Source organism: Myotis lucifugus, unplaced genomic scaffold (assembly GCF_000147115.1).
Source record: "Myotis lucifugus unplaced genomic scaffold, Myoluc2.0 scaffold_0, whole genome shotgun sequence".
NCBI lineage: Eukaryota > Metazoa > Chordata > Mammalia > Chiroptera > Vespertilionidae > Myotis > Myotis lucifugus.
Window position 1 is genome coordinate 37,952,524 of NW_005871048.1, and position 24,511 is coordinate 37,977,034.

Sequence of the window (24,511 nt, forward strand, 5' to 3'; positions counted from 1 at the left end):
CTGTGGAATAACCAGTGATGGGCTCTGGAGCTGCTTTGAAAGTCAATAGGCTTCAGTCTTACGTGAATAATCAGGAAAGGTTCGAGACTAGAACAGAACACATCCACACACGTAACCCTCACAAGCACAAAAGCTGGACCTCCCCAACCATTCAAACCAACTACTCAGTTTCCTACTTATTGTTTGATGCAGGTAAGGCAAGTTTCTCCTGATTGAACAAGTTCTTAAAAACAAACAAAACCCTCAAGTTCAAAAAAGCAAAAATTAGCCATTTTAATTCTAACTACTATAAGCCTATTAGCAGTGATGGCGAACCTATGACATGCGTGTCAGAGGTGACACGTGAACTCATTTTTTTGGTTGATTTTTCTTTGTTAAATGGCATTTAAATATATAAAATAAATATCAAAAATATAAGTCTTTGTTTTACTATGGTTACAAATATCAAAAAATTTCTATATGTGACACGGCACCAGAGTTAAGTTAGGGTTTTTCAAAATGCTGACACGCCGAGCTCAAAAGGTTCGCCACCACTGGCCTATAGCATGCCACCAAGAGTAAATATTTCATTTTGTCAATGAGTAAAAATCGTACATGGGGGATAAGTCAATGTAACAGGGCTCTGGAGGTGGGATGGGGAGCACCAGACAGAAGTGACCCAGCCTGCTTGTCCCTCTTCCTCTTCCCCTCAGTGCTCACTTGTAGAAGTGCATGCGGCCACCCGAGGTTCCTGCCCCCCAACTCTAGCTCTGAACACAGAACATACATTATTCTTTTGCACCACTTTGCAAGTTTCTCCAAAATGACCCCCCTCACCTGAACTTCTGATACGTCTCTGATAAATAATTGTTTGTAGATGCGAGATGCTCATTTTCTCCTTCAAACAGCTTGTTGGAGGCCGCATGCTGAAGGACCTTGGCCACCGTTCCCAAGTTTCTCCTCTGGTCAGAATTGATCTGACCACCGGCCGTCATGTCGATGATATCAAAGCCGTCTGGAGCTACGATAGCTGGGTTCATGTACCGATAGTACAGGAGGTTTCCAACAATCTGGAGTGATGGAGAAGACTATTTTAAGAGAGAAAACTCAAGGGTTTGGGTTTTTTCGAAAGTAAATATTGATTGACGTTTCCCAAGAAATCAAATTATTTTCTAATACAAGGAGTTAAATAAAGGTAGTGAATATAATCACTCATTATTACAGTTAACAAAATTATTTTTGGTGAAAAATATGCTACTGCCCCCCAAATGATCTAATATAAAGAATCTCAATCATGTGTAAGATCTCCATAATCAACAATTACAATAACTGTTAGAAATAGACCTGCAGCTTATTATAAATAGTCATAGAAGGTGAAAGAAATCTTACAAAATGGTGTGTTGGTAATTTTGGCTCACACCCCCAAGAGAAGCTACGGTGAGATTACCCTTGAACATCTACCTTTAATAGCTCATCTTCTGTTGCATCGGGAAATTTCTCATGGATTGAATTCTTCAGTACTTTGGCTATATACCTCAATCCATAACTACATGTAAAACAGATGACAAAAGAAAGTAATGGAAAAAAACCTAAGTGAGAAAGGAATACACAGCAACTGTTCCAGTCAACGAAAGCTGAGCATTTTCCTAAAATTAAACATAACATGAGATGGTAACGGAAGCAAAGGACTTCCATGGATGACAGTAACTGAACGGGTTTGTATACTTTCCTCTTTGGAGAACAGTTATGAATTTAAAATGCAAATGTAGGCAAATGTTTAAAACGGTAAATATAATATGAGAGAAAATTCCTATCTTTACTACTGGGGTTTATTTTACGTATTATTTCAAGAACTTTCAGCAAAGAATGCTAAAGTTGCTAATAACAGAACTTACGGCAGTAGATCAAGGGAAGAAATGATGGAATTCAGGACTCTGTCGGTGACCCTGCGCAGGCTCTCATTGGATGCATCCAGTTTACTTTTCACTTCGGGGTAAGTCAGAGCCTGTTCTGCAGTCACATCGTAAGGCAGGTTGCTGAAAACACAACAAGGGCTTGCAATTTTATAGCGCGTAGGTACAAGCATTTGTATCCTTGCCAAGTTGATCCTATAGTTAAGCTTTGTATAGTGAACTGGACTTTGCCCACTGTCTCCAGGGACAAACGGTTTGCTAAGTGAGGGGAAGCCTCACATGCCCAGATGGTCCTCTGCCAGTAGGGGAGCAGGGCATTCCGGGCTCTCCCTCTGAGCTCTTCTGGCAAAGTAACTGGCAGATCCAGTTAACTTTCTTCCTCTTTTAAAAAATTCTTTTACAGAAAAGAACTGCATATAAGCCAACAAGAAAAAAACACACGAATTTACAGAAAACCACTTTTCATATCTTAGTCCACAGTTTTCTGGGTCCTCCATCTATGCACGTGTGTATATGGGTCTCATACACTCATGGGTACAATGCAGTTCATGTATATACACTCCCCATACAGATCCTATGTGTACTTGTGTATTTGTGTGTGCGTACAAGTATTTCCTTTTAAAGAAAATGAGTCACTGTACTTAACTACAACTGAAAACTAAATTGTGAACATTTTTCCATGCCAATAAATAGATTTCTATACCATGATTCCAAATAGTTACTGACTACTCCATTATGTCACACAAACATTTATTTAACAAATTCCCCAAAGCTAAATATTTTGACTTTGCCCAACTTTTGCTATTACAAATGCTGCTATGACAACCAGAGTTCTCTGTGCATATCTTCATGATTTCACAAGGCATCCTTTTGCAGGCAATGAAAAACTGGGATTGCTTAGATCTAAAAAACCACCGCCTAGAACAAGCCAATCCCACCTGGCTTGTTGATGCTTACACGTTAAAGTTACTCACTTGCTAAGTCTAAAAAAGTATGTATTATCAGGTGTACCATTTCTAGATCTAGTTTAGAAACACACAAAGAATAACCAAGGGAGAGAATTATGGAAGTTGTGGCTTTGGGGACCAACTGGTACTGAAATGTTACAACATCGTGTACTATCAAGATGAGCAGTACTCTAAGAATGTGACCTGCACCGTAAATTAAAGGGAGGTAACATCTTGGATTGAATGGAATTTGCACAGTACGTTTTGTTCTTTTAACAGAGCTTGACAGAGTTTAAGAATATACAGAATACACATGTAAAAATGATCATGAAGCATGATTGGAAAACAACATCTTCCTGGCTTTGTTACCTGGCTTCTCCAGTCTGTGTTTCTAGTTGGTTCACCCAAGACTTGTACACCTCCACAGGGTTCGTGTTGATGACCAGGGAGCTGTCATCCAGGATCTCCTTCACCACTGGAGCCAGGAGCTGGCGCAGCGTGTTCTGCCCACGGGCGCCTCTGTTGAAGCTGACGACCATCTTGATGACTGTAGGGTTCCCAGTAACGATGTCCTGTACCTGGTCCACCTTTGATCTAAAAAAAGCCCAACCCAAAACAAAATGGTTTGCCTCTGTGGATAGTTTTAAACAATGTATATTCTCTCTGGCAGGTGAGGGCTTCCTGGGGCTATATTTTTCTCCACTGACGATCAAAGATAGTATGACTTAAAAGGAAGCTATCATTTGTAAGATAAATGTTTCTGATTTGATAAATTTAAGGGTTTAAAAATAGGTTCTCCGCCGTAATCTCAATCTAGGAGGCAGGAAGGAACTGAAAATGGACCAAGACTAATAACACTGGGGGACACTGTACTGTGCCCTCTCTAGTTACCAAATTTCAAAAATAACTTTCTTGACTGAATGAACTATCTCCACTTCTCTAAGTCCCACTCAAATTCTAGGCTATGTGGCTTCTGGCTCCATCAGAGGGCTGAGAGAAATCTTCTTTATTTCTGATTGCCAACTCTCTGACCTTCCCTCTCTCCAACCTTCCATCTCTGAGCAACCTCTCCCCCTCCTCCCACTGGACCACTGTCTCCCGTTTCCACTGGCTTTCCCTTTAGGGTCTCAGAGTGCCAGGGTCTTACCCAGTCATCCATTTTGTTTCTTTTGCTGTCTCCTCTTCCCACCTTTGACTTGTTTTCCTTCACCTTCGACACGTTCTCTCCTCAGATCTCACTCAGGCACAACTGCAATGACCATATCTCTGCAGCCTATCCTTTGATCTGATATCTATTCCCCATCTCTTTCCTGGGAGTTAGTCTTGAATTTCCAGTTTTCTGCTGGATATTTTCATCCACGTCCTACTGAGTATATTAAAAGCACAAACTATCTTTCTCCTTCTCATTCTCTGATCTGTGTAGCTCCAATTCATCCTGTTCATACATGGCCAGCTGGTCAATCTTCTAAACCCAATGTGGTCATGTCCACATCCCTTCTCCAAAACCTTATAGCTTTCCAGGGAGTAAGAGGCTCATCAGGTGGTCCTGTCCTCACTATCTTCCATGATCTGGCTCAACCACTAATAGGCACTAATTAAGTCACATCTTGGAGAGACTAATCTTCTTTTTCTTGTACCTCGGCCCATGCTGCTTCTATCATCATTGTGCCTTATTTCCTTTTTCCATTTCTTCTTATAAAACTATAGATATTCTTCAAGGCTTTGGGCCAACTGCCTCCTCTTCCATAATATCTTTATCAACTGACCTAATTGAAACTTCTTACCATCCCTCTGATGTTACACTGTGTGCTTCATTCATTAGTTCTTACCTTATTCTTTGGCACAGCATTACTATTTCTCATGAATTCTATTTCTCATGCTGGTTTATAGACACCCTGAGGGCAGAGGGCCTAGCTAATATGTTTCAGGTGTCAAGAAGTCAGGAAGAAAGTTAAGGTCCATCTAGTTGGCTAAGGGCGCTCCTCATGTGTTGATTTTTTTGTGTGTGTTATTATTATTTTTTGTCCATTCATTATAGTTACCTACACTTTATTTTTTTTACATTTACTGAGAAAACAAATGAGCAAATTAGCAAAAATAAGCTTAAGTTTCAGTAAGAAGGGAACACTATTTAGCAGAGATCCTTATCTTGTGGCTTTATTACTTACATAATTTTAATTAAGTTAAATTTTCTTACTGACTTTCAAAAAAGCTTTTGATTTTCAGTTGTATAAAATCGAAAGTTAGTTTAGCATTAGAAAAGGTATCACTGGTGGGGGCAAGTTGTACCTGCATAACCTATAATGATGTAGAAATTTCTCAAGAAACTTGATATATTTAATAGGTATAAATAACTTATAAGAATTATTTATATACATACTTTACTTCTTCTTCCAGAGCGGTTTTAAAAAGCTTGAGGAGTAGATATTCTTCTCGCTGATTGGAAGCATAGTTGTATAGTGTGAAAATAACAGTATCCATAAATTTAGTGGACTTGTTCTGTGGCATCTGGAAAATCAGCTTAGCCAGGTATAAAGGATTGGTCTAAAACAAAAGAGGGAGGAAGGAAAAAACCCACCTGAAATCTATATGTTGATATATTATTAAAACAGAGAAGAATACCCAGTTCCCTGTCAATGACTTAATGTGTATACAGCAACTAGAAGAGTATCTGGCACAAAATAAGACTTTAAAAGTTGTCAGCTAATCTTAATAGTAATCATAGTAATACTATAGGAAGTTACATTAGAAAGTTACGAGAGAATTTAAATTGTATATGCTATGTGATATATTTAATGAAACATATATACTTTACACTGTTACCCATTTTGAGCCACACATGAATGTTTATTTTCGAAACACTGAAGAGAGAGGGGGTGGCAAATAGAATCTGGTATCTGAAAAGGCCCAGCTAAATAGACTGTCCTAGAAGAAGTGATGAGTGAATAAAAGGAAACATCCCCTATTTTGAGACTAAAAATAAAAAAGAAAAGGATATGTTTGAATGTGAAGACAGTGGGATGGCCATAATGTTTTACAAGGAATTAGAACTTAGGCGTGAAGCAGGTAGGCTAAAGAAAGAGGTGAAGGTCAGGATAGTTGATGGGGGAAATGCCAGAAGAAATCGACAAAGAAAAAAAAGACAACTTAAATGTTGACAAGAATTTAAAAAACACTGAAATGGAGCCCTGAGTGCTCAGCTGGAGTCTGTGAGATGTAGCACCAGTCATATGGTTTTTCTCCAGTAGCTACACAACCAGATGGAGGTTATTAGCAGAGAAAAAAATAATTCTTAGGTTACAGAGAAATCCTCCTCCTTTTCATCTTCCTTCTGATGAGAAAGGAAAATTTCCATACACAGAAACTAATTTTCCTCTGGAATAGAGTCAGCCCTCCATATCCATAGGGTCCGCATCGGTGGATTCAACCAACCACAGATAAAAAATACTCGGGAAAACGTTACTTTGTTGCTGACATGTAACTCTATAATTAGGTCTATGATGGCCATATACAGTCTGAACATGTACAGACTTTTGTCTTGTTATCATTCCCCATATACTATAGCATAACAACTATTTACATTAGGTATTATAAGTAATATAGAGATGACTAAGGTATATGGGAGGATATGCCTAGGTTATACGCAAGTACTACCCCATTTTATATAAGGGACTTGAGCATTTGTGAATTTTGGTAACCTTGGGGGTCCTGGAATCAACCCCTGGTGGACATCAAGAGACAACTCTACTCAAGCAGTTTGGCTTCAGTGTTTTAAAGAAAATCCAAATTCTAGCTTACTTTACTACCTAGATTTACTTTCAAGCCTATACAAAATTGGCTGAAATGTTATGAATAAGCAGCTCAGGACAACTGTTTCTTTATAGCTCTGTAGAGATTCTTTTCCCACACAAAGCATATGAGATTGAGAAAGTTACTCTAAAGCTAAAGAAGCCCACTCCTCATTGCTCTCAGATGCCCTAAAAACTTTAAATTTAGGCTCACACTGCAGAGACAAACCCAACCTATATTAGCTGATTGGCTACTGTGGCTAATAATTCTTGCTAAGGCATAATCCAAAGGCCAAAGGAATCCAGACCATTTGCTATTCTATGGTTTCCTCATTGATCTTGGGCTAAGGTGTCCAAAGGAGAGAAAGAAAAGGTGAAGGAAAATTCATGATTAGAAGAGACAATTCACTGGGTACAACCAAATGGTCGTGTTCTGGGACTATCAGTTTTTTTATTTTGGGGGAAATAAAATTTGGTAGAATTAATCTAAACATGCTCCTGTGTCTTTTCCCTTTTCCATCCATCTGCCTTCACTTATGTAACAGGGTAAACAATACAAGCCTTAGGCTAATGACTAAATTATGACTTTCCCTGTGACACAAATTCTATCAAAGCAGCTTCATACACTTAGAAGTTTGTGGATGTGAAAAATGACAAATGTCTAAGATTGAATTTCCAACTGGTGGATAACTACTAACCTGATTTAGGCAGCCAGAAACCCTTCCCTGTCGAGTGTGAGCCCCCTTTCTTTCTGGAAAGGCTGCTGGCATTAAGCCCTGGATTCCATGGACAATTCTGTTTTAACGTGTGTGTTTTTTTGTTTTCCCCTTCTATGCTGCCACACTGTGGCCCTCTGTGGCACTACATCTCCTTTTCCAAGCTATTATTCGAAATAGAGAATTATCAAAATTGACATCTCTTCTCTCAGTGGGTCTAGTCACCCCCTATTTATGGTTTGGCTAACATGTTCTGTGTACACCTCATGTCAGTGGCATCCTCACACACAGATTCAGGCATCACCACTGACAGCAGCTGCCCACACAGAGGAACACCTGACATCCAGGAAGAACTGCTGATGCGAGTCTTGTGGGAAAGTTTTCCTGCTGAAGGGGAAGCTTTGTTTACATCTATCACTGTCGCTTACTCAGTTTCCTTTAGCACCTTGTGGTCGGGCAGATAAGCTGAATCAATGGTCAAATAAAACAGCAACTGGTCCACCAGAGTCCAACCATAACCAGTTCAGCTTATCAGCTCACACCCGCACTCTGGAAGCAACGGAGAATTACTGTTCATTCAGATCAGAGGAATGCCATGAAATCAATGAAATAAAAAGATACACTATTTCCCTAATCCAAACTCTTTGGCTCTTTGCTCAGAAGAAGGGCAGACTGATTCTGGTAAACACCTGTTTTTCAGATAGTTAATTTTTTCATGGTTAACAGCATCTGCTTATACTATTATCAGATTTATCCCGTTTCTGCAGATAACTGTAGTATAAGATAGTCATGAAGCTAATGGGCTCTGAAAACAAACTACTTGGGTCCCAAAGCCCTTGTTTTACCATTTACTGGCTCTCTCAGTTTTCTCATATGTAATTTAGGAAAAGCAACAGCAATTACTTCCTAATGGTTTCTAGGGTTGCAGTAAGAATTGAATGAGATAATGTATGTAAAGAACCTAGAATAGTACTTGGTACTTAGGTTTTCAAAGCATGTAAGATTAAACTCTATTCCAGTTTTAGCATGGGGAAAGATCCACTGTAAACCACAAACATGGAACACAGTATCTACCCAAAACTCATCCTATATAATAAAAGCCTAATAAGCTAAGTGTCTGGCCATCCGGTTGGCCGTTCAACCAATCAAAGCGTAATATGCTAATGATATGCTAAGGCTGGTCAACCGCTTGCTATGACGTGCACTGACCACCAGAGGGCAACCAGTCAACTGGTCGACCAGTTGCTATGACGTGCACTGACCACCAGGGGGCAGACGCTCTGACCGGTAGGTTAGCTTGCTGCTGGGGTCCGGCCAATTGGGACTGAGCGAGATGGGCCAGCACACCCTGGAACCCTCCCGCGGTCCCCTCCCTGGCTGGCCAACCTTGCGTCCCTCCCTGGTCCTAATAGTGCATCAGTGGGGTCCCTCAGCCTGGCCTGCGCCCTCTCGCAATCCGGGACCCCTCGGGGGATGTCGGAGAGCCAGTTTCAGCCCGATCCCTCAGGCAGGCCGGGGACCCCACTGGTGCATGAATTTGTGCACCGGGCCTCTAGTAGTGAAATAAAGTGTTCTCACCTGTAAAAGATAAAACAGCTGCTGATATGTTTCTAGTGTTTTTCTCCGCTCCTTACTCAAACTTTTGATTCCTTGGTTGTCAGTGTTATTCAGTATTTGCATTTCTCCACCTTTTTTCTTATTCAGCTTCGTTCTGTGTGAAATCACATCCTGGAAAAAATTTTTATAAAAATATTTTTATACTTTGATACTCTTTACCTCTTTCCATCACATACACCAGACACACCCATAGTTGAAAAGATTAATTTTCCATGTTTCCCTCATGAAGAAACAAGGGAATAGAGAATGTTAAACAAATTAAGGAAATCCAGCTTGCAGGTAAATTTGGCTTTTGTAATATTTATTCTCCAAAGTTTCACTTATTTGCTCTTAAGCGTTAAGGTAGGCACCAAGACAATTCAATAAGGAAAAAATTGTCTTTTCAACAAATGATGGTGGGACAACTGGATGGGCATGTTCAAAAGAAAGAAGTCAGACCCCTACTTCATACCATAAGCAAAAACTAACTCAAAAGAGATCAAGCAACTAAATGTAAGAGCTAAAACTATAAAACTCTTGAAAGAAAACCTAGGTATAAGTCTTTGTTACCCTGGATTAGGCCATGGTTTCTTAGGTATGACACCAAAAGCACTAGTGACAAAACAAATAAATTGGACTTCATACAAACTAAAACCTTTGTGCTTCAAAGGACACTATCAATAAAGTAAAAAGACAACCCACAGAATGGGAGAAAATATTTGCAAGTCATATATCAAATAAGAGACTTGATCCACAATATATAAAGAACTCTTACATCTCAAAAAAAACAAAAGACCAAAAACCCCAATCAAAAGTGGACGAAGGATGACAACAGACATTTTCACAAAGAAGATCTACACATGAAGAGATGCTCAATATTAATGGTTATCAGGGAAATTAATGCAAATCAATAGTATAATGTGATACCACTTCATACTAATTAGAATGGCTATAATGGAAAAGACAGTAACAAATGTTGATATATGGATAAATTGAAAACTTCATACCATGCTGGTAAAATTGTAAAATGGTACAGCCACTTAGAAAAACATGTTGGTCGTTCCTCAAAAGTTAAACACAGAGTTATTATATGATCCACTAATTTCACTCTAGGTATATACCAGTGATTTTCAACTGGTGTGCAGCAAGAATTTCTAAAACATGCAATACCTGACTATTTAGCCAGAGGCACTGACCTTTTTCCTCTTAGACTGTCAAATAAAAAAAATGACGATAGCCAACACAACTATGGCTATTCCAGTATGAATGAATCAAAATTATACCTATATTCTGGTCAGATGGGCAAAAAAGATGTTTTTTGGTGTGCTACAGACTTTCAGTAATTATGTGTGCCATGAGATGAAAAAGGTTGAAAATCACTGTATATACCCGAGAACTGAAAACATATGTCCACACAAAACCTGTACATGAATGCTTATGGCAGAATTATTCATAATAGTGAAAAAGAAGAAACAACTCAAATGTCCATCAATTGATGGATGGATAAATAAAATGTGGTATATAACAATGAAATGTTATTCATAAAGAAAGAGGAATGAAATATTGACTCATGCTACAACATAGGTGAACTTCAAAAACACTATGCTAAGTGAAAGAGCCTGTCACAATGGACCACATATTGTGTGATTCCATTAATATGAAATATCCAGAACAGGCACATTTATAGAGACAAAAAGCAGATTAATGGTGGTGTGGCTGGGGAAGAGAATAATAGGTAGTGACAGTGAATGAATATGGGTATTCTTTCTTTTGTTTTTTGAATTGAAATATTATTCACATGCTTTATAAATTCATCCTTTTCAAGTGTACAATTCAGTGGTGTTTCATACATTCACAACGTTGTGCAACCATCAACACTATCTAATTCCAGAACATTTTCTTTGGGGTTTCTTTATGGGGTGATAAAAATGTTCTAGCATTAGATAGTTGCACAATTTTGTTATAATACTAAATATGACTGACTTTTTCAGATTTATAGGAGGAATGCAAATTTTAAAAGTATTGTAAGACACATTGTGACTAGGAGAGCTGGAGTTGCTCTATAAGAACTAATCTACTTCCCTTTACAATCTTTTCTTCTCACTAAACACATGCTCAGTGTTAAAAAAAAAAGATAAAGAAGATAAGTTTAGTTCTATCATCCAAAGAAAAATCACTTAACTTTTGTTCTAGCTTTTCTGAAATATAAAATATAGTACAATAAATAAAATTGTCCTGTTTTGGGTACTATTTCCCCCCCATTATATTGTGAACTGTTTCCCCTGCCCTTAAATGTTCTTCAAAAAAATTATTTTTAGGGACTGCATAACCTGCATGTTAAACGAATTCTATTTGTGTTAGGTTGTTTCCTCACTGCTTCCCCACTATAATCACGCTTCAACTGCACTATTCTGAATGTCATCAACACTAAACTTGCTATCACAGTGATAAGGCTAACGACTACATATTCAATAATCATTAGTTTAACTTCTAATAAGTGTTTGATAAATACTAAGTGTTTGAAAACGCAAGCTGAAAACTTAACTTCATCAATTAGAAATACTTAAAAAAACTTAAAACATTCATGAAGATCTGACAATCTGCTATGATTGTATTTCCACAACTACATATTATCCCTACTGTTTTCTGTTTTGTAAGTAAGCCTTTCTTTGGGAAGGCACTTCCTGTTTACAACTTCATGGCTAAAAAAGGCATTCTCCAACAGACCTTCTGGATTATATGACACTTTAAAAGTTCTCGTTTACGTCAGACAATATAAACATTTCATAAGAAAAACAGTATTGCTGATTTTCTGGATAAAATAATGAAAATAGAGTTAAATGAAGAACATTAAATCTAGTTTCCTTATTTCCTCTTCAACTATTTATTTCACTGTTATCTCCGTGAGCCTGTAGCTCCCATGGCTGCTTGCCTCCCACTCTTCCAGAAGCACATATTCGGCCCCTGCAGCCGGCTACCCACCCGCCCCGGGCAGCCTGCTCAGAGCTTCAGGAAGGTCCTGTCAGTTCTCTGGAAACGGATGCGGCACAGAAGCAGGCACACAGCTTTTCACTGTTTCCAGGAGCTCTGACACGGTCCTATTTCACAAAGACCCGAAAGCACAGCATTCTTTAGTTAGAGTCTATGACTGGGCAGTTCCACTCTGTAGGGACCGTTCTGGAAATGTGTAAAAAAATGTTTTAATATCTAACGACTGGAAAGCACGATAGGCTTCTAGCAGGTGTGGGTGAGGGATGACAGGTGCCCTGCTGTCCTGCGTAGATAACTGTCCCACATCCGGCATGGCTGGAGTCTGAATGTGCTGCTGGCCAGTCATTCACAGGCAAACATTCTCCGGGTAATTATTGGAGCCTAGAACCTAACTGTTTGACATATAAGCACACTACACATCCTCCACAATTTTAACGTACACTTAATTTTCTAGGACCATAATTCTACGTAAACACCCTGCCTATTCTGAACTTTGCAGAGTTGATGTCCGTTTTGGAAAACGAAAGGCCCCGCCACCCCGTGGGCCAGGCTCATCTGCAGCTCCCTCTGCGGTTATTCCGGGAAGAGGCCCCAGCCTCCAGCCACTTCATCACATCTCCTAAGGGCATCGGGCCTGTGTACTTTCGTTTGGAAATATGTGTGTTAATTGCAAATTACTTTCTTCTTATTTATCTCTTTTACTTATATAAAGGCCTTAGTCTTGTTATGAAGGTACACATGTAAGTAGGTTTAATTTCATAGAATTTTCATTTCCGACTGGTAAAGGAGCCTGATGAAATGTTATAAAGGAGGGAGGAGACTTTCGCAGTCTGAGAACCACTACTTTGTAATGCAAATGGTAACTGAACTTCGAACTACTCATTCTGGATTCCAAATGAGCTCATCTGGACCAGAGTGCTGGGGACCAGCACACAGGCATCTCCCCTCTTCTGGGAGCCAGCAGTCCCACAACCCCTACCGACCTCCAGGGTGATCCTGTTCTTCACCAGGAGCCCAATCTTGATGTCCATCAGGTTCAGGTCTTTCTCCAGCTGCTGATTGCCCCTGATCTTGGTCACCACTTCTCCCCTCAACCGTGCGACCTCCAGCTCCTCCTGGAAATCCAAGTCACTTTGGTCCAATAGGTGCACAAATTTGCGGATTACCGGTAACGGTGGGTTTTCGGAGCCCACTGCAGGGAGAGGAACAGGCATGTTTCATTTGGGCATGCTTGGAATTACTACCAATAGGAAAGAAACCAGGTCTTTAAATAAAGCATTACCAGAAAAATACAGCAATGGAATGACTTGGGCTTTGGAACGAATTGTTCTGTCCCATGTAAAATCTGGACCAGAAAACTGATCATGTAAATAAAAGCAAAGCACTGGTAATGTCTGGCCTCATTACTTTCCAGTTACTAACACTCACTTATCAGCCGCCTCTTACACTGTTTCCAGGACTCATGCACTGAGAAGATAGTGCCTTACTGATGAGGAGTCTGGGAAAGAATGTCAGTGTTTAAGTTACCTCGGTTCTGAGGGCCTGTGGCTCAGCCAGATAAGAGATTTGTGCTTTTGCTGCAGGAAGCAGAATGTGGTTTCTCTCGGCCCAAAAGACCTCTGGGAAGGAGCAAGAACTAGGTGATAAGTGAATTAGAAAAGGCTGATGAAGGGAGAACTAACTGTAAGGCCAAACAGAAACCACTGGAATGACAAGTAGGATACAGGTTCTACTTGGCAGAAATAACAAGATTTTAATAATTGAAATTTGGTCCTTGTTCTTTCTGCATGGACCAAGGGAAGACACTCAGCGCCTAGGAGACCAGCCTCTCTCTGGCTGACAGAGGCATCTATGTAAATTCTAAAGGGGCTTTCCCTTCCTGCCTTGAACGTTAATTATGCTGGCACAGACTTTTTTAAAAGCGTATTTTTTAAGGTGTTTAGTGAGATCTTGGTAAACTGTGAGAATAAACTCTGGACCTTCAATGATGATTAGCTACAGCAATACAAGCATGACTGGAAAGAGTCCAGCCCAGTCATGGCAACCTCAACAGCCATCCTCTCCTTTACATGAAAGGCCCTAGCCCATCTTTTTTTTTTTCTATGCCCAGCGTGGTTGTGTGGTGTTCTGACACTCAAAAAATAAAAAGCGCTCAACCAACACCACAAACAATGAACAGCATGAACTCGGCATGAACAACCAAATCTAGAGACATCTGGGTTACTATTTTGCCACATTGGATGATCTTTTTTGGAGACGTTACCTTGGATCATGAGGACCTTTGTGAATTTATTTTCCTCTCATTTCTACCAAAGATGTTGCTGATGACAGGACCATTCCCGAGAAAGCCTGAGCGATGCACTAGAACTCATTCATGTGGAGAAACTGAGAGAACTGGGCCATCTCATTTGTGTCTAAAGTCACTATCCCTGCTCCTAAGGACTGTGTATCTTTTCATATTCCAATAGGCCAGTTAGAAACAAATATTTTAGCATTACCAATTATTTTGGTTCAAATTTAATATTTCTCCAATCAACAGTAGGCTTTTTTGGCATCTTCATACCACCCTGTGGTAGTTTAATGTTAGAAAATCAAACACTTTCATGGTCAGCACTTACTGGCTTCACTGCAGTTCTAGCAACTTCCAAGCTTAAATTCATTCAATATCTCTCCAGAGGGAATGGGTGAAAATGGAGGATGACTAAGAAAAGTGGTCTTTTTCAGAACAGAAAAAAAATGCCTTAGCTTTGTAAAGATAATTGAGAAAGAAATGACAATTTACATTTCAGTTACCATGAAACCACCTTTGCCAAAGGCCAGAGAAGCTCAGATCTAACTTATTCACTAACATAGTTTTAATCCACCTCTACAGGTTAAATAAAATCACCCAGATTTTTAAACTGGAATTACTTTTGTTTTTGTAATTTAAAAAATGTAAGTAAATGAAAAGCATTACCCACAAAAACATGTTACCTAGAATGAAAATCAGCCTGTGTTCATTTGGAGAATTTAATCCTCTCTTTTTCTTTATTGATTAAGGTATTACAAATGTGTCCTTATCCCCCCATTGCCCCCCCAACCTCCCACTCATGCCCTCACCCCCCCTGGTGTCTGTGTCCATTGGTTATGCTTATATTCGTGCATACAAGTCCTTTGGTTGATCTCTCCCCCTTACCCTCACCCTCCCCTACCTTCCCTCTGAGGTTTGATGGTCTGATCAATGCTTCTCTGTCTCTGGATCTGTTTTTACTTAAACTGTCTTTCACATGCAAAGGCAAAAACAAGCCCATTTTAGTGTGTAAGGGTTCAGAAAACAAACCCTCTACTCAGACTTCTCATAAAAAACACTGAAGATACCCACTGAGAGTTGAATCTCATGAATTCAAAGTGGAGAAGTATGCCACTGAAAAGACTGGCTGACCTACCCTTACTCCGCTTAGCCTACTGGAACATAGCGGAATAGACATTATCCAGTAGATTTGGGGGCGGAGCCTGGCCTCTAAAGCTTCCCAAGGCTTTTCCTTAACAAGGACCAGGGAAGATTTTTCTGGAGCCATGCACTTCCTCTCATAATTCAGATAGACTTTAGACAATAAAGGGTGTTGGCTAACCTACTTACTAGGCACTGTGCTAGGAAAATTTCTAAACAGCTTTTTACTTTCTCCAAAAAAACAAATTTAAAAACAAAGCAGAGTTAGAGAAAATACAATGGCCAGTTTCATTACTAAGATACTCAAGCAATGATTTTGTTTTTGCTCTCTCAAAGCTATTTTTGAATGACAAATAAAATATTTATTTATTTCTTTAAAAAATATTTTTTATTGATTTCAGAGAGGAAGGGAGAGGCAGAGAGAGATAGAAACATCAATGATGAGAGAGAAAAATCATTGATCAGCTGCCTCCTGCATGCCCCACACTGGGGAATGAGCCCGAAAACTGGGCATGTGCCCTGCCCAGGAATCGAATCATGACCTCCTGGTTCACAGGTTGATGCTCAACCACTGAGCCATGCTGGTGGGGCCTAAGTGAAATATTTAAAAAATGTGGACAGTCCTCATAAATTTATTAACAAGCTATTTTCGACTTAATCTAGGACATGTTCTTAATTTATCACATGTTCTTGCGATAATTAGAATGTTGAAAATTCAGCATGTAAAGAATAATGTTCACTATGTAAAAACCAATGAGAAACATATGTAGAGCTGGAACTGTAAAGAGAGAGCACAAAATGTGATTGCTATTCTTGGGTGATTTTTAATTTTGTTTTGCTTTTTCAAACTTTCTACAAATGCCTTATACTATTACTAGTGACCCGGTGCACGGATTCATGCATATTGAAAGGAAATTAATTAGAAGGTGGCCGGCGGGGTGGGACTGGCAAGACAGGCTGGACACGCCCTGAAGCCAACCTCCTGTGGTCCCTTCCCTGGCTGGCCGCACCCGGGGTAGTAATGTGGCTCGAAGTGCTTCTGCGGAGTGACTGAGGTCCCTCCGGCAGGTGGGATCCCTCGGCCTGGTCTGTGGGGATCGGGCCGAAACTGGCTCTCCGACAGGGATCCCGGAGTGCGAGGGGGCACTCTGCAAAGTTGCTGTCATACAGGGTGTGGAACCCAAACGCAAGTGTGCAGTAAACCAGATTTGGGGCCAACATAACCTACAGCCAAAGGTGGAATCGAGCGGCCCCATGAGGAATCGGGCTCCCTCCTCTCTGGTTTCGGGTGTGGTGCGTCACCCAAGAACTGCCACTGCCAAGTCACTGCAGCTCGGTAGCTCCTGCATTGAGTGTCTGCCCCCTGGTGGTCAGTGTGTGTCATAGCGACTGGTCGGATGGTGGAAGGGACACTTAGCATATTAGCCTTTTATATATATAGATAAGAAAAGCTATTTTAAAAACCATAGCTACTGTGAAAAGTCCAGAACAAAGTTACAGGAAGATGACTGTAGTTATCTTTGGGAGGTGAGTACATGTCTTTTTCCTTTTTATATGATTTCAAAAATTTCTTATAGGAATATGTTTTACTCTTATAGTGAGGAGGGAAAATCATAGGCCAGCAAATAAATTAAACAGCTGAAATGTACGCTTATCTTCTGGCTCTTTTGCATTGTATTCTGGATTCCAGCTCAAATTTAATATAAAAATATCAGCATTTATGCCAACCCCATTCTTTTTGAAGAAGAAATGACATCCACTCCACTTACCCCTTCCACTTATAATAGGAAACATGTCATCCCACGTTCCCTTGTATACCAGTTCAGAGTCTGGGGCTGAAGGTGACCCAAATCCTCTGGACACAATGGGCATCTCTGTTCTTGGAGCAGTCTCTGAAGTGACTAAGTTAGAAATAATTTGTCCTCCCCTGGCTTATAAGGGATCCATACTTTGTTTCTGGATACTCCCACTTACCCAATGTTTTGTAGTCATCTCTCGCCTTGCTTGCTCTCAATAGTGACTGTATTTTCACGATTTCATTATTCTGCAAAAGAATGAGACCGGTCATGGCCTTCCAGAGTCCCATCTACTCCACTATTTTAGGATTCAGAACTATTTAAGAACTGATGGTATTTAAGAATGGACACTATTTAGAAGTGATAGTATTTTGATGTGGTGGATTCAATGTTTATTTTTCCACTTTTTTTGAATGAAGGGTCAGATAAAGTCAGCTAAAAGTATAAACAAGATTGTATGGGGACTGTTAAAGAGCTCTAAAAAGGGAAAAGAATTTCACCACCAAACCTAGATGATCCAATGCATGTTCACCTGGCTCTTCTGTAAAGATCCTGAAAGAATTCCTCCTGTGGGCTTCTCTCTAATTTAATCAGTTACCAGGTAGAAAAACTGTCCTAGTGATGTTGGAAAAGATTCCCTTAGGATCTTTTCTCTTAGGGCCCACACCAGTTTGCTTTCTCCTGTTTTTCCTAACCAGTCCTGGTGGGTGAAGGCTCACTCTGAACTTGAGTTCTGAATACAAACTCTTACGTCTCCAAATATTATCACATTGTGTTCTAAGACCTATTTTTTTTTGTCCTAGTATTCATTCCCACCATTTAACAAAAATCATTCAAGGCTAACATGAAACAAAGCTTCGTTCAGTTCATGCTCAGCCGGGATAAAAATGCACATGCAGGTCTCTTACATGATCTCTGAAATACTGCAGCCGTGAAAGGTAATTCCTCCGTGCTCTGGTCATCCGGAACCAGGACTGAATCTAAAAATACGTTAAACAGAGAAATCAAAGAACTTTAATGTCTTTTTATGCAGTCTCTCTAAAAAAATAATATTTATACTTTATTTGATAAAAAAGTAAAAATTAGCAGCCTGCCACATAATAAACACCTAAAGCCTGATCTTTATCTCCTACTTCTTTCACTGCTTCTTCTCTTAAGGGCTGAAAACATTTTACACTTTATGGTACGGAAGGTAAGGTAGCCTTGTGATGTTTTGCTTTCATCCCCATAAATGAAAAGCATGTTACTGAAAGTTGTAGTGGGTCAGGGAATCAAATGAAACTAAGTCCAGGGTTTCTTCCAACATTTCTTAAATATATCCAATATACTTGAGGTCTTTACAGAGAAACATTTAACGCGTTCTCATGAGGGACCAACTGTGAACGAGTTTTCTGAGCGAGCAGGCCTATGCTCCATGGAGAGCACAGGACATGAAGGAGCTGCAGCACCATGGATCTAGAAAATGTCATTCTGTGTCTTCACAGTTTAAAAAGTCTTTTAAACTAACCTCATCTGATCCCAGTCTCTCTCCAGCCCCCATTCTGACTTTCACCAGGAGTCCCAAGTTGTCTATCCGTCCACTTCTGCATGGGCCCCTGGTTTCCAGCTCCGAGACAGTGGCCATCACAGTGCCGCTTCCTTCTCTGAGGTCAGAGCAATCACCCTGGTGCAAAGCTGGGTGGGACTGGCTCACTACCCAGATTCAGATCCTAACTTTTGCCTTTACCTTCCCATGAAGGTTTCGTGTTGTTAAGTTTGAGCATTCTAAATACTATCAGCAAATATGATAAGAGGAACATGAAATAAAGTTGGGTTTCTGCCAGACTTTAAATAATCAATTTGGACTTTCTGGAGAAAGAGCATTTCCCGGTTACAAAGCATTTGCACATCTGACTCTCATGACCACATAAAGGAACCAAGTCAGCTATTGTGTTCAATGGACTTGCTTGTAGATGATCAGTTAAGTGAGTAGTGGAGATGGGACTCAAACCCAGGACTTGCTTCTGGCTTCAAGGCTCACACCTACTCCTTCCATAGTCTGTCTTCCACAAGCAAACTAAACAGAAGGGAAACGTTTAGGTCAAGCACTTGGTAAGAAAGGATGTTTACCTTCACAATAGAGGGAAGCTGATCAGCGAATGTCTGCCGCCTGCTGACATATGACATCCGTTGTCTATGTCCCCTCCAAAAAGCCTGTGGAAGAGAGTGAGCTACAGAATTAATTATGTGCAACACTTCTCCAGTTTATTTCAGAAAGCACAAGAGTAGAGGATTTCTCAAGACACCGAGTGAGAAAGCTGTCGGGACCCTTCCCCCCGAATCGCATCTGAACACTATCTATCGGGTGGACATTAAACTGAGCAGAGAGCACCAGCTCACAGTTGAGGCTTTTCCCAAGCTTGAGAAGCCCAGTGTCCCATCCAAAAGCTTAATTTTACCAAGGCCCTGGGTGACAAGAAGTAGTAAAAAATCGGAGTTACCCCAAAACATACAAAGAGATTAACTGCGTGCTGGTATTTTTTGGTAACAGTATAGATGCTTCAAAATAATGACTAATAAATATCTGAATCCAACAAGTGGACCACTGTGGCCCAGACTGGACAGGAAGACGCTCTCCTAACTTGAGACTCTGGATCCCTGAAAACAGGAGGGCTGAGATGGGACAGGCATTATTTCATCTATTCCTGCACCAAGTGTACTGGTGCTCCAGCAACAGAGCTTTACTGGGTTATCAGCATTAAAGATAATTTTTATAGGAAACATTTAAAAAAGCTGGACAGAAACTGAGATCTGCAGAAGGATCAAATCCACAGCTGTTCAATTCCAACCTTATTCCAGGCCATTTGTGAGTTTCTTTTTATTGATGCATATCCTTGTAACTCACTCCAATTCTCTGATTTTTCAAATTAGAAATGAAATACAAGTTTCTTGTTAAAAAGGACAAATAGAAACATTATACAACTTTTATAAAAAAAATAGGTTGCATATATCAATCTATCTCATTCTTCTAAAAATATATGTGGAATTTATTATCACTTAAAAAATAATATACGTTTTTGTAATAATTCAAAACAAAATAGTCAGGATGGAATAAAAATGATTAACTGAGTACCAGCTCCAGACTTCCCCTCTCAATGCAAATCCATAGAAATGACACATGTGCCTTCAAAAAAACACCCTAATTCTGAAATAATTATAGACTCATAGGAAGCTGCAAAAATCATACATTGACTTCTATGTCTTATGTGAGTGCCTTCACCCAGTTCCCCTCAATGGTAACATTTTTTCAGGACATCTACTATAATGCTAAAAAATGAGAAGGCATATGGATCCGAAACCAAGAGGGATCCTGGAAGAGAAAAGGCAGCTGGCATTGGACTGAAAGGAGGAACCACAGAACAAAATTCTACGAAAATGTGGGAACATCTACAAAAATTGTTGGATGGTACTAAGCTTGAAAAAGCCTTGTACTACAGACAGAATAATTTTGGGGAAGTTATCACCTTATCTACTTGCCAGTAGTGAACACAAAAGCGTAGGTGGGAGAGGGGAATTAGGAAAAGCACAGGAGTGTAGAGCCTTTTTCGAGCGAATTGAACAATATAAATTTAAAGTTACTTAGCTTTCTATCTAGCGTTTCTAATTTTCAATTTATCTAGCCTAAGGAAATACAAGCACCTGTGTAGAATAAATATAAGAATTTTTGTTGCACTGTTTGTTAAAACAGATATATGAATGAAGCAGAATGTTTACAAATAGAGGAACAATTAGATACACTGTGATTGCACTCATACTCAGGGATGTTACATGACAGTTAAGAATGAGGGAGAGTCTTATATATTGACTGTGAAAATGTTCTGTATCGTGAGGAATAGCAAAATCTCCAACATAAGGCAAAGAGGAAATTGTACCTCACCATACACACTATGATACGACATGTTGACGAAAAAGGAAAACATAAAGCAATAGTACATATTTCTATGCAAACAATCTGTACTCAATGCCTAGAAGATCTATTAGGATAAGCAACAAGCACAGAGAAAGGGCATGAAGTAAAACGTGCCTATGTACCTAGCCTTACTTCGACCCAGCTATTTTCTAAAGGAATTCCCAATTTTTATGTACCTTTTGAAATAGGTAAAGCATATATGCATATATGCATAGTTGTACACAAAACTATAAACATATAAACATATAAGTATGTATATGTGTTTATGGATCCTTTATTTCTGACAACATGGGATCCAATCTTATGCCAAGGTTTGCTTTATTTTCCCTCTAAATTATATATAGCAATTATATTATTTCATATAAAAACACAGATCCTCCCCATTATTTTTTAATGACCACACAGTACTCTGTAGTATAGTTTTACTATGACTTAATAATACCTCTGTTGGTAGGCATTAAGTTATCTTTTTTTTTGCAGTAAATAACCTAGTATACACATTATTATGCATTTTTATAAATGTTTCCATCAAGAGATTAATACATAGAGCAGTGGTTCTCAACCTTCTGGCCCTTTAAATACAGTTCCTCATTTTGTGACCCCCAACCATAAAATTATTTTCGTTGCTACTTCATAACTGTAATTTTGCTACTGTTATAAATCGTAATGTAAATGTCTGATATGCAGGATGGTCTTAGGCGACCCCTGTGAAAGGGTCGTTTGACCCCCAAAGGGATCTCGACCCACAGGTTGAGAACCGCTGACATAGAGGATTACTGTGCCAATAGTTGATAACTTAAAACTGATAGTTACTGTCAGGTTGCCTTACAAAGAGTGTATGATAGAGACCTCTTTCTCAAAGGTCTCACTGAACAGGCATATATAAGAAAAAAAAAAGATTGACGATATCCAAACTGATGGATGAAAACTGCTGCCTCATTTTTATTTATATCTTGGCCTCTGACAAAGTGTGGAAAACTTACCTGACTTCACATACATTTACTTTCCCCCATTTATAATACAATTGTCTTAAATAATTCCTCCAGCCTGGCTGAGTGTGGCTCAGTGGTTGAGCATCGACCTATGAACCAGGAGGTTACTGTTTGATTCCCGGTCAGGGCACAAGCCCAGGTTGTGGGATTGATCCCCAGTGGGGGGTGTGCAGGAGGCAGCCAATCAATGATTCTCTCTCATCATTGATGTTTCTATCTCTCTCTCCCTCTCCTTTCCTCGCTGAAATCAATAAAAATATATTTAAAAATATTTCCTCCACATATTTAGAATCATATTCGACAGTGCTATAATTTCTGCTTTAACTGTTTAACATCATTTTAAAAATTCAATAAGAAAAGGAAAATATATTTCCCATATTTTTACTCTTTTGGTTGTTCTTTTTTCTTTTCTGGTGTTCCAAAATTTCATTGCTTATCATTTCCTTGTTTGTTTAAAGAACTTTCTTAGCCATTCTCATAGAGCAGGTACGCTGGTAACAAGTTCTTTCAGTTTTCCTTCATCTGAGAACACCTTGATTTCCCCTTCATTCTTAAAGGATATTTTTGCTGGATAACACATTCTCTTGTGATAGCTCTTTCCTTTCAGCACTTGAAATATATGTTGTGATTCTTTCTCCTGGTGCGTTTAGGTTGCTATAAAAAAATCTGCCATGCCCTGGCCGTCATGGCTCAGTGGTTATAGTGTCCACCTGGCACACTAGGGGTCTCAGGTTTAATTCTCAGTCAGGCACATGCATGGGTTGATTCCCAGTAGGGGGCATGCAGGAGGCAGCTGACTGGATGTTTCTTTCTATCCTTCTCCCTTCCTCTCTCTAAAATAACAAAAACACATTTTTAAAAAGCTACATAAAAATACAATCAATAACATTATAGCTAAATTAGAATGGAATTTAAAAATATAAATGTAGTAATCCACAGGTAAGCAGGAAAAAGAAAACAGAAAAAAAAAGCCAGAGCAATAATGCATACATTAGAACAGGGGGAAATTTTCAAATCACTAATCTCAGGTTCCACCTCAAGAACTAGAAAAACAGAGTAAAATAAACCCAAAGCAAATAGATGGAAAATAGAATAAAAACAATAGCAGAAACCAATGACATTAAAATCAGCTAAGTAAGGAATGTCAATGAAACAAAGATCTAGTTTTTTTTAAAAAGACCTATAAAATTGACAAACCTCTTGTAAGAATGACAAAGACAAAAAGAAGACACGAGAGTAAAATCATAAGCAATCTTACCAATGAATATGGAAACAAAAATCTTAAAATAAAACATTAGTAAAGTATTATATAAATTCTATGTACTTTTATATACACACACATATAACGCAAGTAGGAATGTGTTTGAAAACACATACACAAAGCTGTGTTTGCACAAAGATTTATAAATAAAAACCCTAGCCATGAATTGATCAATTAAAATAAAAAACAAATAATCTCAATAGGTGTAAAACACTTTTGATACAATTCATATCCCCTTTTCAATTTAAATAGAAATTAAACAAACTAAAAATAAATGGATACTCTTAACCTTAACTTAATCTTCAGAAAAATACTATCTCACAAAAATTATAATATTATCTTTAATGGTGAAATGAAAGAGCTATTCCCTTTAAAATCAGAATGAGACAAAAATGTCCATTATTTAAAAAACAAAAGAAGAAAAAAACCCCAAAATGGCTATATAGATTCTTCTTGACTTTACATGTTTACTTGGACACCTCCTGATGTGTTCCATAAGCACTTGAGATAAAGATTAGCTACTGATGATATGTATTCTCTGTACCACTATTCAGTTTCTTGGGAGGAGACTGAAGGTGGGAGGGTGGTGGAGCTGGAGTGTCCTTTCCTCAGCCTGGGAGCTTCCTCTCTGAATTTGTTAAGACTACTGCGTCTGGGGCTGATTCAGCCAGCTGGCAATGTTGAGCTGCTCTGTGGAGGGAAGTCTTTAGATTTCATTCAGATCATTTCCCCTAATTCAGGGTCAATCAGCCACTTTGGCAAGAAATGAGATTAGCATGATCCCCTGTGGTTCATGGTCCTTTGGTTTTGTGGGTTAGCAGGTTTCTGTTGACTACACATTCATCTCCAGTCTATAGCTTGCCTTTAGACCTCATCCCTTCCTTGTTAGAAAACTGTCAGAGGAGTGAAGAAAGGGCATGGCAGGGCACAGTTCGCTGGCTTCTTCAATTCTGCTGCCTCAGCTGAGGTGGAGGAAAAAGGCTCCCAATAATTGTTTCTGTCCTTCCCCAGCCCTCTCATGACTTTAGCCCTGAGTCCTAATATCAGATGGATTTTATATGGCGGGCTCCTCAGAATCTCTTCCAACTGCAACACTGCTTCATGCCCCAAGACTGGAGAGCTTAGGGCTGGTCCAAATTGTGTCACATCAGCC

The 24,511-nt window shown here is 39.3% G+C and overlaps 1 protein-coding gene across 1 annotated transcript in view; it reads right to left on the reverse strand.

Annotated features, from left to right (window-relative positions):
• The window catches only part of IQGAP2 (IQ motif containing GTPase activating protein 2), a 264,782-nt gene that overhangs the window by 27,531 nt on the left and 212,740 nt on the right, over positions 1 to 24,511 (reverse strand). Inside the window, exons 18-27 of the mRNA XM_023750558.1 lie at positions 19,266 to 19,349; positions 18,065 to 18,136; positions 17,335 to 17,404; positions 12,914 to 13,122; positions 8,922 to 9,071; positions 5,220 to 5,383; positions 3,209 to 3,433; positions 1,875 to 2,015; positions 1,441 to 1,525; positions 817 to 1,049 (exon numbers count right to left, since the gene is read on the reverse strand). Of these exons, the coding sequence (XP_023606326.1) occupies positions 817 to 1,049; positions 1,441 to 1,525; positions 1,875 to 2,015; positions 3,209 to 3,433; positions 5,220 to 5,383; positions 8,922 to 9,071; positions 12,914 to 13,122; positions 17,335 to 17,404; positions 18,065 to 18,136; positions 19,266 to 19,349 (1,433 nt within the window). The remainder of the gene's footprint in view (positions 1 to 816; positions 1,050 to 1,440; positions 1,526 to 1,874; positions 2,016 to 3,208; positions 3,434 to 5,219; positions 5,384 to 8,921; positions 9,072 to 12,913; positions 13,123 to 17,334; positions 17,405 to 18,064; positions 18,137 to 19,265; positions 19,350 to 24,511) is intronic.